Here is a 17,510-nt window from a genome sequence, read left to right as displayed (position 1 = left end):
TACCCCTGCCCAGACCTAACGCCTCTGGCCGAGGCGTCCGGCCCGGGCAGTGGGGACCCGCAGCTGCAGCGGCCCCGCGATGGCGGGCTCCGCTTTAGGCCCAGGCAAGGGACCCCTAGTTCCCGGGACTGCCAGCTTCGCCCGTGCCCAGCTCCCATCACTGGCTCCACCCCTACTTCCTGCTCTCACTGGCCAGGGCGGCAAAGGAGCCCGATTCTCCGATCATGGCTGGGGGCCCCAGCTCTTAGCTCCCCCCTGGGTTTCCGATCACTGTCCGTGGCAGGGGGCTTCTTCCTGCTTTCCCTTTCGCCTCCCTGCATTGTGCCTACATATGCAAATTAACCGCCATCTTTGTTGGCGGTTAACCACCATCTTAGTTGGCAGTTAATATGCATATTGCCCTGATTAGCCAATGAAAAGGGTAGCGGTCGTACGCTAATTACCACGTTTCTCTTTTATTAGTGTAGATACTAGAGGCCAAGTGCACAGATTTGTGCATGGGGGCGAGGAGGGAGTGTCTATCAGCCTGGCCTGTGCCCTTTCGCAATCCAGGACCCTTTGGGGGATGTCCTACTTCCAGTTTAGGCCTGATCCCCCTGGCCTGAGGGGATTGGGCCGAAACCAGCAGTCAGACATCCCCCAGGGGATGTAGCAGTGCGCCAAGTGGCAGGTGGCCAGGGAAGACCCCTAACTGGCGCCAGGGCACTTGTGCTCATCCTGGCCCGCTGTGCCTGCCACCGCTGTTTGGAGACAGGAGAGGCTCCTGCCCCTGCAGCTGCACTTGCCAGCTGTGAGCCTGCCTTCTGGCTGAGCAGCGCTCCCCCTGTGGGAGCGCACTGACCACCAGGGGGCAGCTTCTGTGTTGAGCATCTGCCCCCTGGTGGTCAGTGCGCATCATAGTGACTGGTGGACTGGTCATAATGGTCAGTTAGACTTTTATATATATAGGAGTTAATTATGAGATATATGTAGATAGTCTTATCCTACATAACCTGCACTTAGCATCTTATATGCATAATTTTATTTAATTTTTGAAAAATCCACTCTATAAGGTAGTTGTATTATGAACTCTATTCCCCTTTGCAGCAATGGAGCTTGAAGGGGTTTAGTGATCTGTTCAAAGTTTCAAGATGAGTAAGGGATGGGCCTCGATTGCAATCTGTCACGTTGCTTTCAGTTTTCAAACTCTGGGCCAGTGATTCTCAACCTGAGATGATTTTGCCCTAGGGCAGTGATGGCGAACCTATGACACATGTGTCAGAGGTGATACACGAACTCATTTTTTTGGTTGATATTTCTTTGTTAAATGGCATTCAAATATATAAAATAAATATCAAAAATATAAATCTTTGTTTTACTATGGTTGCAAACAGCAAAAAATTTCTATATGTGACACGGCACCAGAGTTAAGTAAGGGTTTTTCAAAATGCTGACACGCCGAGCTCAAATGATTTGCCATCACTGCCCTAGGGGATATTTGTCCATGTCTGGAGGGAGGCCACTGAACACCTATAATAGCCAACACAAATGTTATATTGGTAATTCAGTGAGCTAAACAGAAGTTGCAATATCAGAGAGCCGAACTTGGAGTCTTTATTTGAAAAGCTGGCGGACTTGGGTCTCTCAAATTCTTTCGGCCCTGAATAAACTTAGGGGTTAGCTTATAAAGGCAAAAAACTCCAGGTGCTGGGATGGGGGCAGTGTGCTTAGCAGATATCTTGCAGAAAGCTTGTAGCCTTGAGCACAGCTCAGATAACCAGAAGACACCTGGTATGGGAAGAACCAAGGACTGACCAGATCCCCTTGCAGGTTCAGCAGCTTGCAGGACCAGATAATTAAGAGGCTAACAAGAATGTGCATTAGGTTACTGGCACAGAATCAGATTGCTAGCCCCTCCCCCAAATGTCTTATTTTCCCCATTATTAGAGCATGCATGCTTACAGAAGCTAGAAATAGCAGAGTTACTTCTATCAGGGAGGCTATCTGGCTTAGTTACTTTCTGGAGTTAATAGAACAAAGGACCATCTGTGTTTCGTGGAAAATTTTAAATGGCAGTTCTTACAAAATGGAGGTTACAGGAACCAGATGGAGTGCCTATGGTTCAGATGGAGGGCGAGGGACAGGATGGAGTCAGTCCTTTCAAGGCCCATTGTTCACAAATACTAGTAGTTATCCTGCCTCAATTGTCAAGTGAAAGGTGAAAACCTGGTGAGACCAGCACTTCCAAAACTTCAATGTGTTATGAATCACTCAGGATTCTAGTTCCTTTGCAGATCTGGGTGGGCCCAGAGATTCTCAAAATTAATGTCTCCCAGGAGGTGTTGATGCTGCTGGTCCTGGTCTGAGGACCACTCTGTGACCACCAAGGTTGTGGCTCTGTGTCAGAGTCAAGTTGTAGGTCTTCTGAACCAAAATTTTATTTCTGTGTAGTTAAAAAAATGCTTTTATTGATTTTTAGAAAGAGGTGAAGGGAGAAGGATAGAGAGATAGAAACATTGATGAGAGACAAACATAATTGATCAGCTGCCTCCTGCATGCACTCACTGCGGATGGAGCCTATAACCCGAGCATGTGCCCTGACCAGGAATAGAACCATGACCTCTTGGTTCCTGGGTCGATGCTCAACCACTGAGCAACACAGGCTGGGCTGTTTCTATGTAATTTGAATGAATAGTATATTTACTTATTCCAGAAGCTGTTATAAATTCTGTGTTTGGTTCTTTTATATAAAGGTCCTTGAACAACATCAAATAAGCTTCTGAGAAAGACCCTATTTTCCCAGCTCCAGACCTTACAGAAGCCATGATATCCAATAATGTATTTTTGAAAAAGACTGTGTAGCAGATAAATAGGAGCCTCCAAAAGATGCCTGCACCCAATCCCAGAAACTTTGAATATATTATTTTTATACTAAAGGGGGGGCATTAAGGTAGTAGATGGAATATTTTGCTAATCAGCTGACTTTTACAAAATGTTTATATCTTTAATGTCCACATTTAATCCCTGCAGAGAGAACAACAATAGTACAATGATCTCCCCTTTAGATTAGAAATTGGAACATAATTATGCAGATGGGACTAATGTAATCACCACGGTCCTAGAATGCAGAAGAAAAAGGAAAAATGGTTGGAATCAGAGGGATTTTTGGAGATGGTCTGCACTGCTGTCTGTGGAGATGGAGAAGGGGCCATGAGCCAAGGAATGCTTGTGGCCTTGAGAACCTGGGAAAGAAGAGGAAACAGATTCTCTCCTGGAGCCTGCAGAGGGAACTGGCCCTGCAGGCAACTTGGTTTTAGTCCATTGAGACTAGTTTCAGACTTCCGACCTCCAAAACAATAAGAGCATAAATGTGTTGCTTTTATGCCACCGAGTTCAGTTCAACAGCCACAGGAATGTAACACAGACATTTATCCAAACTTTTTATTTTGTAAAAAATATATTTTATTGATTTCAGAAAGGAGAGGGAGAGAGAGATAGAATCATCAATGATGAGAGAGAATCATTGATTGGCTGCCTCATGCATGCCCCACACTGGGGATGGAGCCTGCAACCGGGGCATGTGCCTTGACTGGAAATTGAACCCTGACCTCCTGGTTCATAGTGATATGGAATTTTTGGACTGAAACCCAGATTCTTTGTTCGCTGGAATGGAAGAATGAATCCACAGACAGAAAGTGGTATAGCAAAGGTGGGAATTTATTGAAGAACAAGTACAGACTCCCACATGGGGAGAGGGAAAGAGTCCCACAGAATGGATTCCCATGTAGGGAGGGGGAAAGGGTCCCACTGAGTTCCTTTTCCCTATGGTGTACAAAGGCTGCAGATCCTGGTGCCTTGATACCCCTCTGATTGGTCATCACTATTCCCTTAGACTTGTTACTATAGTAACTCGTGGATTCAAAGTTTGAGTCTCACATGGGACATGTGAAGTTGTCTCCCTCTCTTTCCCTATTGTTTTCCAATTCCCTTTGGGCTTTCTTCTTCTCCTTCTGAATGAAGGGCTTCCTTCTCTTTATTTTGTAAATATGGACCTTTTGCTGTTCCCAGCTCCTCATTCTATGGAAATGTACTTGTTGCAGCTTTCCAGCTCCCCCATTCTATGGAAATATACCTTCTGCTGCTCTGCAGCCCTGTGCTTTCTCCATGGTGCCCCTAATTTCCTAATATTTCCTAAACCTGTCCTATTTTATCCCCCAAATACCTGTTTCAATAGGTCCACGCTCAACCACTGAGCCACGCCGGCAGGGCCCAACGTTTCTTTTTCTGGAGGAAATGGAACATTAGCTTTTCAATTAATTCACTTAGCTTCCCTTGGTTAAGGATATTTTGTGTTAATATCTAAACTTAAGTAGAAGTAAAATATCTAAAGTCAATTTGGAGATTATGCCCCATTAGCTGGTACAGTGAATTCCCTATAGTGTCTTTGTGCCTGAATTTCTACATTCCTTTATTTCACTTCAATTCAACCATTTATTCTTTTAATTTATATCCTACCCAGATTTCTCACAAATTTTGTTTCAACATAAAATATGGGATTATTAATGAGTCTTTGTACATATGGGTGTGAGTGCGCTTATTTTAATCATCTACAAATGCACCCATGTATACACATAGATATAGTTCTTACTTGTAAGAGAGTTCATGGACTTAACAGGTACTTCCAAACATTTCATTTATTTCTAACAACATTCATCTGAATTAGGTTTATTACCCCACTACCATCACAAATAAGGTAAAGAGGCTCAGGGTGATTGCATTGTTTACAGTTATATAACAAAGCAATGAAAGCTTTTGTGGACTTTGTTGAATTATACAGACACAGACCCATGCAGTATGCATATGCATTCTTAATGTTTGCATGGCTCTTTTAATTCAGCAAATTTTGTACTTTATTTTTATTTTTTTAAAATATATTTTATTGATTTTTTACAGAGAGGAGGGAAGAGGGATAGAGAGAAACATCAATGAGAGAGAAACATCGATCAGCTGCCTCTTGCACGCCCCCTACTGGGGATGTGCCAGCAACCAAGGTACGTGTCCTTGACCGGAATGGAACCTGGGACCCTTGAGTCCACAGGCCGACGCTCTATCCACTGAGCCAAACCGGTTAGGGCATGTACTTTATTTTTAATATTGGTTTGTAATATGCTTTTAAAATTCTTTTAAAAATCTTTATTGTTGACAGTATTACAGATGGCCCCTTTTCCCCCCTTTGAACCCTGTCTAGCCTGCACCTTCCCTCTGCCCCAGGCATTCACCACACTATTGTGTAGGTCCATGTGTTAGAAATAAGGTGAGCCCGCAAAGTCAGGGGTCCTGGTAGAACACAAAACATACGTGGGAGTCAGGCAGCCAGGCAAACACCTTTACTTCTAAGTAGAAGGGTGTGCACACATGGTCTGGAAGCGCATGCACACCGAGCAGATGGGCTGCTTTGGTTTATAATCCCTGAGGCATGTCACCTGTCCTTTGTTCTTGATTGGAGCTCAGGTGCACAATCTTTTGTGATTGGCTAATTCAAAGGGAGGTGTTGGCCTTCGCTGTTTCAAGATGGCGGCCCCAGGGGAGCTGCAAGCCATGTGGCCAACATGGCAGCTGCCAAGTCACTCAGTCCAAAATGGCTGCTGTAGAACTGTTCTTTGACAGAAAAGATGATTCGTTTATTCTCACCCCATGGGTTTTGCATATATGCATACAAGGTCTTTGGTTAATCTCTTTCCTTTTAACCATCCACCTCTGCCTTCTCTCTGAGATTTGACAGTCTGTTCCACGCTTCTGTGTCTCTGGCAGTTTTTTGATTACTGCTTCAATTTCCTCCATAGTTATCAGCCTATTCAGATTTTTTGATTCCTTTTGGTTGAGTCCCCAACAGTCCTATGGAATACAACTGTCCCTCACTCACAAACACACGCACTCCCCGCACGTCCACGCACTCTCCTTTCGCTCTCTCACTCACACACTCTCTTGCAGCCTGCTGTCCCATAAGCAGCCATCTTGGATATCTGGATAATTCTTTTAGTAAAAAAAAACATTTGGTACAATATTTGTCACTCGAGAAAAATTCTAAAAAATACATGCTTTTCATTATGTATATGGCCATGATGGAAATAAATTTGGGAAGCTAAAAAAACAACAAAGGGGAAAACTGTAGGTGATAAGGGAAAGAAGAAAGTTTAATAAAGTGAGTTACTGAAATTGAATACAGAAGTTAGGTCAAAGAAATGGAAATTCTAGGAAATGAGTAGAAAGAGAAGGCTCTACTTCCACAGTCTGAAGATAATCACAGAATCTGATTCTGAGCCTTTTTTCCCAATGAATCCAAAGACACACTTCATTCCTACCTTTCATGCAATTTGTAACAAGAGTGAATAGCTCAATATCTCTTATTTGCAAAGCTATATCTATACTCATCAATGGATTTGAGTATTGCTGATAAGCTTAAATTATTTTCATGTGGAAAACATCAGTTTAAGAAGACATACTAGTATGCTTTTAATTAAGTAAAAATGTATTAAATCATGGCATTTCCATTAATACAGATCTCACCCTGTTTTTAAACTAATAATAACTTAATAATCTGTGCAATGACATCCACTATCTAGGTGTGCTCATTTTCAACCTGTTTATACATCATTTTTAATCATTGTAAATGCAGATTACTGGGCCCTTCTGGAGTGGGATTCAGAAACTGCATTTTATTTTTAAAAATATCTTTATTTTTGAAATTATTAGATATGTTCCTTATTTTTTGCCCATTGACCCCTTCTAGCCAACCCCCGCCCCTGCCCCATGCCTTTACCACCTTACTGTCTGTGTCCAGGGGTTATGCATAAAAGTTCTTTGGTTGATCTCTTCCCACCCACTCCCCTCCCCTCCCCCGGGGCCTTCCCTCTGAGATTCGACAGTCTGTTCCATGCTTCTATGTCTGACTCTGAGACTTTGACCTCTGCCATCAGTGGTACGTTTTCAGTCTTAGGACAACTGGCCTGTTTGTAGTTTCCTTCACAAAGAATGTCTTCAGAGCCTGTTTGATGTCCTTGTTCCTGAGACTGTAGATGAAGGGGTTCAGCATGGGTGCGACCACAATGTACATCACTGAGGCAGTTTCAGTTGAATGTGAGCTCTGGATAGCAGCAGAGCCGAGGTACACGCCTAGCACTGTACAATAAAATAATAAGACAACCGAGATATGAGATGCACACGTAGAAAATGCTTTGTACTTCCCCTGAGCTGATGACATTCCACGTATGCAGGACACTATCTTAGAATATGAGAAAAGGATCCCGAGGAAAGAACCAACCCCCAGCAGGAGAGCTGCAAAATACATCACCATGTTATTAAGAAAGGTGTCAGAACAGGCAAGTTGGATCATCTGATTGAGTTCACAGATGAAGTGGGGGATTACCAAGTTTCCACAGAAGGACAGCCTCAACGCCAATAAGCAATGTAACAAGGAATTCAGGATACTCGTGATCCAAGACATCAGAACCAGCAGTCCACAGAGCCGGGGGTTCACGATGACCATATAGTGCAGGGGGTGGCAGATGGCAACAAACCGGTCATAGGCCATCACTGTCAGGAGACAAAAGTCCAACACTGCAAAGAGTATAAGAAAATAAATCTGTGTGATGCATCCTGTATACGTGATGGTTTTCTTCTGTGTCTGGATGTTGACCAGCATCTTTGGGATGGTGGTGGAGGTGAAACAGATGTCTACCAAGGACAGGTTGGCGAGGAAGAAGTACATGGGTGTGTGGAGGTGGAAGTCTGAGCTGACGGCCAGAATGATGAGCAGGTTTCCCAAGACAGTGATCAGGTACATGGAGAGGAAAAGCCCAAATATGAGTGGCTGCAGTTCTGGGTCCTCTGAAAATCCCATGAGAATAAATTCTGAAATTTGTGTATCATTCCCTGGTTGCATATGTGGAGGTGACTACTAGGAAAGAGGGAAACAATATGACTAATTCACAAAAACTTGTATTCCATATTTGAAATGCTAACGTTTATATTTGTAGATAAAGAATTAATTTTAATATATTATGTGTGAATCTGGTCCCCTTTTGGGAAAGCCCCTGTGCCACCTGTGATATGAAGCTTTTGTATCAATTATCATTTTTCCTTCTGGTATTATGTATTCTACAGTTTTAATCAGAAATTTTTTCATGTATTTCAGGAATATAAATTGAATGCTGACCATGTTTTTGGCACTGTCCAGGCTGTAAGTATAGGGTGCTGAAGAACAAAAGTTTCTACAATTCAGTGATGTACATGATCCTTGGCTGTGGGTCAGGGTGAGTGTGGAAGGCAACCAATTGGTGTGCCTCTCTCCCTCCTCTATCTCAAAATCAATGGAAAAAATATTCTCATGTGAGGATTAACTATATATATAACATTTCAGATGGTGACAGGTGTTATGAAGAAAAGGTAAGTGGGTATAAAGAAATGAATAGGGTGTTTTATTTTTCATGGGTGTTTAGGCAAGACCTACACACAAGATGTCATTTGTAAAGAGACCTCAAGTAAAAGAGGGAGATGCAAGGTTCTGTGGGAGAGTGTGTGCTGGGCAGAGGGAATGGCCAGGGTAAAGGTCCTGAGGAAGATGTTTGTTTTCATGTTCAGCCAAAAAAGGAAACCAGTGTTGGAGGTGAATGAGCATGAGGAAGAGGATGAGAGATGGTGTCAGACAAGTTGGGGCCTCTCTGCTACTGTTGAAACCTCAGGCACAGGGCCTTCCTCATTCACACTGCCTCTTGCAGTTTGGTGCAAACGTGCCCAATGGATGCAAACAGATCCCCGCCTCAGTACCTTCTCTTGATCGAGTTTTGGCTCCTGTATTGGTAGAGTTACTTCGGAACATATGATCCCTAGTTCTCCTGTGTTGAAGACTGAAAACACACACACACACACACACACACACACACACACACACACTATAACATGGTTATATTATTTTCATGCCTTTCTCAGACTGATTTGACAAGGAGGTGCTATAATCTAAGTTGGCCCGATCGTTCACGTGTATACTGTAGAAATGGTTTCTAGCAATTCGTATCACTCCCACAGAGAAATAAACTTGGGCTCCATTTTGGGATGGCCATTTTTCTACTGTATATTTAAACAAACATTTAAAAAATCTGTTTATATCCTAACTATTGTAAATAATGCTGTAATGAACACAGGGTGGCCATATCTTTTTGAATTAGTGATTTTGTTTTTTTCAGATAAATACCAGAAGTAACATTGCTGGGAGTCCATTGATAAATGAATGGATAATGAATATGGTACACACTCATACACACACACACACACACACACACACACACTTTGGGGCAAACTGTATATTTACAATTGTTCACATGAAAAATAATACAATAATTAAAAAGTAATAAAATAAGAATAAACTCTGTGTTCTGTGTACTCACAACTATAAACCTACTTTTGCTCTACCCGGTATATACACTACAGAATATTACTCAGAAATAAAAAGAATGAAGCCTTGTTATTTGCAACAGCATGAGACACGTCTAGGGAGCATTTTGCTAAGTGAAATAAGTCAGACAGATAGACAAATACCATATAATTTCACTGACATGTAGAATCTTAAACAAAACAGAACAAACAAACAACCAAAATAGAACAAAAACAACCAAAATAGAACAAAAACAAACTCATAGATACACAGAACAAATAGATAGGGGGTGAGGGAATGGGTGAAAAAGGGGGTGAGGGAATGGGTGAAAAAGGTGAAGGGGAATATGAGGTACAAACTTGCAGTTATAAAGTAAATAAATCATGTATATGTAGTGTATAGCACAAGGAATATAATCAATAATATCTTAATAACTTTGCACAGTGACAGATGGGTACTAGACTTATTGTGGTGACCACATGGTAAGTATATAAATGTTGAATCACTATGTTGTACACCTGAAGTTAATATAACGTTGTATGCTAAGCACACTTTAATAAAAAATAAACCATAAAATAGTAGTTGTAGTTGTATAAAAATCCGGTTGAATAAACAGAGTGAGAGAAAAAGGAATGAAATGGAAGCATAGTAACTTCCATCTTGTATAGAAAACTGCTGTTTGAAACTCTCTGCTATTGTTAGATAGTCCCTAGTCCTGTAAACTCTGTCACTTTAAGACAGTCTGTTATTCTATAAAATGACATTGTTTTTAGTTCAAATAATAGAAAAAGATAAACTTAACTGTCTGAGCTTGCAAGCCAGCCATCCAATGTAATAGACTAACACTGATAATAATTATGCCAAGTACCAACTCATTATGTATTCAAGGTTACAACTGTCTGTAACAATAACTCACACAGAGCCCCTTGTAATATCTGCAAACAAAGAGCCTCGAAAAGTATAAATACGGAAAAACTTCCTGTATGGGTTGCTCAGAGATTTGAAAAGAGACACTTCCTTCTGGGCTGTGCGCAGTAAATGACTCCTAAACTAATTGGATCATTAGGCGTCTTGTCCAGCTCGCTGATTTGCGATACAACATTTGGAGGCGCCAGTGAGATCAGAGTCAGGTGCCTGCCTGCACCTAGTCTGGGACGCCTGGGACGCACGGCCTCCCCTGCCTCGCTGCCAGGCCCTGAGGATCTCCAGGGGAGGTGTCACCTGAGGAAGTTCCAGGGCCCCGGAGACACTTCTCAGTGGTCTTGACGGCCAGAGAGGACACCTGACATGCCCTTACATTCTTTTGGAGCCATCAGAAAAACCCTCCAGAGATGAGTGATTTCAAATTCAATTAAGGAATTTTGAGTTCACTTTTGCTGTTTGGGACTAGCCACTTTGATACTGAGAAGGGGGACTGGACACAGTCTTAACTCCTCCGGTAAGTTCTCACCGAGACATTGGTCGAGAATTTTGGGGTGTGGGTGCCGGGAGTGCCCCCACATCCATTTGGGAAGTTGGGCATTGTTTCAGTTATCTGCTCAGCTTCCATTTGGGCTAGTCTACTGAGAGAGTGTGAGTACCGATGTTTTTTTCTGTCTTGGCGTAATTATCTGCTCATTAACTGGTCTGTGTGAAAGCAAAAGCTACTTTGATTTATTCTGCATGTCTGTTGATTCGTCTGCCTAAAACGTTTGATTTATTAAAGGCTGAACCCGTGATAAGCTGCAAAAGTCTCTAGCAGCGCTGCAGAGATCTATTTTTCTCAGGGGACCTTCCAGGATTTTGATCTGCAAGAAATCTCCCTACACACCCTTATTCTCATCCGCTATCTTTCCAGGCCGACTAAGAGTCATTTTTCTCCACAGGTCAGACCCCAGCCTCGGGGGAGGCGGAGGGTGATGGTGGGGGCGGGGGGGGGGATGGACTACTACAGTGATGGCCTGTAGTTTTCTCCAAAACTCCCGCTGTTTTTATTTCTCCCCTCTATAGGAATTGTCTTCCTCTAACTCACAATAGGAAAGGGAGACAAGCAACGGGCCCTGGGATCTGTGAAAGTAACTGTGGATAAAGCTGGTCAAGTTTCCCATTTGCAAATGTACTGAAAGGGTTCAGTACCTGTTGCTGCTGGAAGAGGAGGGGCTGATGTCCCCTTCCAGTGCCTTAAACTCCCCCAGAGAAGCTAAAAGATTTCACCCCTTAGACTAAGGGGTGAGCCAAGACACCCGGTTAGGGGATGGGGTAGGGTGGCGGGGGGCAGATGCCCTGTTCTTACTTACAGAGTAAATGGTTGGGGGGGGGGGTGTGTGCGTCAGCGGGGAGAGCAGGGAGACATAGGTTTTTGTTGATTTTGCTGGCTGCAAGCTGCTCTGCTGGCGTCCTTGGTTTCTCACTTATCTGAGTTGTACTAGATCAAGGCCGCAGTCTCTGCCAGGAAAGAGGACAGGTGGGCAGGCAAGGGCCTGAAGCCCAAGCCACCACTACAGGAGCGCTTTGCCTTGTGCAAACCGTCTCTCCCTGCAGCCCCGGCTGTGTTTGGCTCGCCACTAGGAATCAAGCAGTGATGAGAGACACGGATAGCAGGGCCCTGTAAGTAGCAAACAGGGTTAACAAAAAGGGCAAAGGAAAGGCGCTCTCCCTGGACCCGGGAGCCTTCAGAACTTTCAGACTCTCCCAGAGAGTGGGAGTCTGACTGAGGGACTGGCCATGACCCCGTTAGGTTAGAAGGACCGGAGGCTGCATATTGAATTTATAGGCTGCAGTTTGTTAGGCAGAGGTCCAAGCCCAGTTGTATAGGGGTTAAGCTGCCTGTGTACAGCAAAACAACTTTCTCCCGTGCCAGAATATATTTAGGGAAATTGGACAGACTGTATATTTGTGGCTAGAAAGAAGAACTGGCCGCCATGCACAGCTCTGACAGTAGCCTACAGAAAACTGTATAATAGATTTAGATTATGCCTGCGTCTTCATGGACATAACTCCAGAGAGACAAGGACAATTTTGCTTTGTGTAGGTAGGTAAAAAAAAAAGACTTTAATTACCTCCCTGAGATGTTTGTATAGTCCTACCATGTGTCATGTTTGGTGGCAGAAAATTTGGCTGCCTGAAGTAGCCAGAGTGCCCATATTGTACCTCATTATGTTAATATGCCAATTACCTGTAATTCTCTTACAGACTTGAATGCAGTTGCCAAAAGGGCAAGTGCCCGAATGGGTAAAGTAAAATACCCATCAGGTTTTGGTTCTCTATTGAGAGACAGTTAGCAGCCTGTATACTGCCTTGCAGGCCTGTGCGACCATGCCTATGCCAGGAACGGCACAAACCTCAACCTTAGGAAACTGGGGGAGGCCTGTTTGGAACAGAGGGAAGTAGTGAAGTGGTGAGTACCAGCCCTCTGTTACAGGAATTATAGACCCTGTGAGGTCCTGTGACATGTGAGACCCTGTGAAGGGATAAAGCTCCCTTAGTCCGTTCTGAGAGGGCGTGTCACCCCTCCCAGAAACCATATGTAGTTTAAGGACAAGTCAAGTAGGGGGAACCCTACTACAGGGACAGCGGTGACTATTTATTTGAATATAGGCACATTGTAAATTTCTTCTTGCCATTTGAAGACAGTTACTGTTTTGTAATAATACATTTAGAAAAATGTTACTCTGAAGAATCCATAAAAAGGACTGGCAAGAAAAATCAAAAGACCTTAAAGCAGGTCAGTATATTTTTCTCCTTATATAATTCTTCCGAAATTTAGCAATGCTTAATAAATCATGGCAATACATTTCTTTGCATAAATTCAATAAGACTGGTTTCCAATAGTGGTTTTATTGACCAAAAACTTTGACTGGAGTATCATGTTTTAAAAAGCCCTGTCTGAGCTCTGAAGACTTGAAACCAATAAGAGTGCCATGAAGAAAGCCTGGTATCCTGCTTGGTAGCCCTGAAAATAGCTGATGCTGGAGCATCAGCCCCATACCCTGCCATTGCTGGCGGTTGGTCAGAGTAGAAGGGGGGCAATAGGGGTGCCTCTGTGTCCCTGAGGAACCCCCACGCACTCTGGGCCGCAGGAGTAGGAGGGCTGCTGAGATAGGCCTTGAAGCCTAGGGTGTGGGCCCAGGTGGAGTCGCTGCAGGTGAGGGATTCACCTAACTCAGCAGGTACTGCAGGCAGGGCTGACGGCAGCTGGATGGCTTGGCTTCCTGGCCCTACGGGGCACACTAAGATTCAACCATGAAATTCCGGCAAAGGTAGTCAGTTACCATTCTTGTTGTGTTTATGCAAACAATCAGGCCAAATTGAATACAATAGATAAATTGGTCTTGATTTAGCTCTTTTGATAAACATAGAGGTAATTTTGAGGAAAAAAATTCTATTTCAATAGAGGTTATTAAAACTGAAATGTTTTCTTTCCCTTGCACCAGACCATTTGTTATAACTCTTGCTGTTCTAATTGCTCAATAATACTAAATTTTATATGACTGTTTGTCTCCACGAGGTCACAAGCCCACCTCCTTCTGTGCCCAAGCCTTATCATCCCTCTGACAGACAGCATGGATCTCTTGGCTCTGAAAGAAAACTCCATCCCTTCTCAGCACGGAAGCAGTCAGAGGACCCCACCAACGTCCATTTTCCCTGAAAGAATTCAGAGCCAGGATCCTTGAGGTAATATAGTAGGCAGTTAGACAGACATGAGCAGAGCACGGACGATGGGCCAACTGGCGCTACCAGATGTAACTAAGTCTTTCCACCTCTACGTATGTAAGACAAGGGGACTCCCCAGAAGCAAGAGGAAACTAGGCTGCAGATGAAGCAGCCCGGGCGGCTGCCCTAAAACCGGTGGGGCCTCTACAGATTCTAGTGACTCTTCCAGACCCTGACCTACCCACCTCACCAGCTTATACGGAAACCCAATCTAGAAAAGCTGAAATCCATAACCAATCTTTGGTCAAGTTCTTACAGGCTTTACAGTCTACCCGGAAAGCAATCCAGAAGCACGTCTGAGACACTCTGCCTGTGCCCACTTCTTATCCGGTCCATCCCTTTCACCCTGTTGACTCTGTTTGGGTAAAGAAATTTACTACCCAAGGACTGACTCCTACCTAAAGGGGACCGCATACCATCATCCTGACCACCCCCACTGCAGTCAAGGTCGACGGGATCCCAATGTGGCTTAAGACAGCAAAGGAAGAAGGATTCTCTGAAGATAAAACTTTCACATGTGCCATATTATTAATTCTCTCTATAGGTATTAGTAAAGGAAACCTCAAAACTGAATAGGTGAACAATGTTAACAACCCCCAAGAGTCAATGATTTGACTCATTTACATAAAACCAGTGGGAAATGAAGCATAGTAACGTCCATCTTGTATAGAAAACTGCTGTTTGAAACTCTCTGCTATTGTTAGGTAGTCCCTAGTCCTGTAAACTCTGTCACTTTGAGACAGTCTGTTATTCTATAAAATGACATTGTTTTTAGTTCAAATAATAGAAAAAGATAAACTTAACTGTCTGAGCTTGCAAGCCAGCCATTCAATGTAATAGACTAATACTGATAATAATTATGCCAAGTAGCAACTCATTATGTATTCAAGGTTACAACTGTCTGTAACAATAACTCACACAGAGCCCTTTGTAATATCTGCAAAGAGGCTCGAAAGTATAAATACAAAAAAACGTCCTGTATGTGTTGCTCAGAGATTTGGAAAGAGACATCTCCCTCTGGGCCGCGCTCAATAAATGAATGCTAAACTAATTGGCTCATTAGGCGTCTTGTCCAGCTCGCTGATTTGCGATACAACAAAATGAAACCAGGAGTTAAAAATGCTCTAATAAGCTCAGGTGTGAGGGAGAAAAATCTTCCTTGGTTCCGGCAGCATTTGGACCCTAAACACATTCCCCGGATGCCCAGCAAAATAATAAGAGAACAAAAGAAACTTGTCTAAGAGACAAAAGAGGTGCTATCTTTATGGTGTCACTTTACACATTGTACACCCAAAGCAAAGGGATAAACCAACACTTCACAGAAGAAAATATCAAGGGGAACATTTTAAATATCAAGCACTGAAGACTTGTTCTTTCTGGAGCTATTTCATAATTATTTGACCAGTTCAATTTTATATTGTCTGAGGGAGGATCCTTTCTTCCTTTTCTGAAGTGGCACCTTCTCTATTACTTCTTGGGCTTTGGGTTTTGATCTCTTTTGTGACAAACCCAGTGGGCACCCTTTGGTCCTGGTTCAGGTCTTCATCCAACATGCAAAACTTCCCCAGACCATGCTTTATACATCCTGCCCACATCAAGACAATTTTTACAGTGAATAGCTTTCTTCATATGATTCTTCCTGAGGACATTATTTTAAGCACACATTTATTTCATTGTTCTCTGCCCTCACTGTTATACTGCATGATCAAAAGAGAAACATAACCAATGGACACAGACACTAGGGAGGTGAGGGCATGTGCTGCCGGGGGGGAGGTCAATAGGGGAAAAAGGAGACATATGCTCTGCTATTTGTCATACTTTAAACAATTAAAAAAAAGAGCAGGGACTTCACCTGCTTTGTTCACATTTTGAGTTTTTCACAAAGGTATGTGCATAGATACACACTTACATAGAAACAAACCATGAAAAGAAAGAAGGGATAATAAATCAGGTGAAAATGAGTAGTTTCAAAACAAACATAATAAACATAATTGAAAGAGGAATGAAATATTAACCGAGAGAAGACATAATTTAATGATATCAACATGGGTTAATAATTAAATTGTAAATTTAGAAGAATATAATACATACAGTTCCTAGAATGTTTTGGCAATAGCAGATGCTCAGTTACTATTCATTTAATGATTCTGGAATTAGGTCTCAATGTATATGAACATTTACCATATGGCAAAGCTTGTCTTTCAACTTAATATTTAGTATTCCTCTTTGACGTTTAAATAGTTTTTCTCATGTGAATACCCAGCATGAGAGAAGATGCTGCAATGCACGACTCACCAACTGCTGTTGCAAGGTACCATCTCCCTGCACTGGTCAGGGTCTTTTCAATAAATACAAAACATGCTTTTCAATAAATACAAAACGTGCTCAAACACACCTGATCTTGGAAATTTAATACAAACACTCACTCCACAGCACTGTGCTCCACACATAACCTCTATTTCTTTCTCCCTGAACAACAGAACTCCTCGGATATGTTTTCATTTTACTGCAATCATTTTGTGCATCTCACTCATTCTATAGTGTCATCCAACTGGATTCCTGTTCCCACCACCTAATTGTCAACTTTGGGTCCTGTATTTCAGATTCAAAGAGAAACATCCTTATTAACATATTAATTAAATTAAGAATAAATTAGTTACTTAACCAAGCCTACAAACAGAGATATCTGGTCTCTGGGCTGGGCTGATTAGGGTCACAGTGACTCAGGTAAAAGTTATGAGGTTCCATCCTGTCTGACCCTTTCCTGATGTACCTAATGGGCTCTCAGACTCACCTGGATGGGGTCTCCGAGAGGAAGCGTCTGTGTGGAAGTCTGAATTGCTCCGTGGATGGTTGATGATGAGACTGAAGCTCTGTCCCCACACGAAACAGCAGGAAGGAGTGAAGCATCAGTTCCTGAAGCAGCTTAGGAATCAAAAGCAACAGCCATGTGCTGTCTTCCAGCGTTGTACAGCTGAGGACTACACAGAGGAGATATCTACAGCTCTCTCTATACCTGTTCATCAGGCACATTTCCCTTGTGTTGTTCTAACATCTAAGCACATGATTTCCCTGTGGGCCTCTGGAATATACAGAAAGAAATATTTTCCTAATGATTCTCTGATCCTAAGGGACCAGGTTAGAAGTCAAGTAAATTTAGTTTTTATTTTCCCTTGTCCTTGATCTTCTTGCTTTCCAAAGATCTGACCTCCTACTCTGAGTTACCCCAACGCTGAGTTAACATTTTCCCCAAAGTCTGAGGCCAAGAAACCTGTCAGGACCAAGTCCCTTTGATCCTCCAGCACCGATCTGTGGTGTGGACACAGCCCTGATGTCTCCAGAAAATTGCTATCTTCCTCTCCAACAAGGGGAGAGCTGTGTTCTTTTGATAGGCAATTCTGACTCCACA

The 17,510-nt window shown here is 42.9% G+C and overlaps 1 protein-coding gene across 1 annotated transcript; it reads right to left on the bottom strand.

Annotated features, from left to right (window-relative positions):
* Positions 1-6,952: 6,952 nt before the first annotated feature.
* LOC102419812 (olfactory receptor-like protein OLF4) lies at positions 6,953-7,921 on the bottom strand. The gene has a single exon (XM_006107994.1). The coding sequence runs from the start codon at positions 7,919-7,921 to the stop codon at positions 6,953-6,955; it is 969 nt and encodes a 322-aa protein (XP_006108056.1).
* Between the last annotated feature and the right edge of the window lie 9,589 nt (positions 7,922-17,510).

The sequence above is a fragment of the Myotis lucifugus genome, unplaced genomic scaffold (assembly GCF_000147115.1).
Source record: "Myotis lucifugus unplaced genomic scaffold, Myoluc2.0 scaffold_1636, whole genome shotgun sequence".
NCBI lineage: Eukaryota > Metazoa > Chordata > Mammalia > Chiroptera > Vespertilionidae > Myotis > Myotis lucifugus.
The sequence above is the reverse complement of the archived record's forward strand: the minus strand, read 5'-3'. Positions and strand labels throughout refer to the sequence as shown.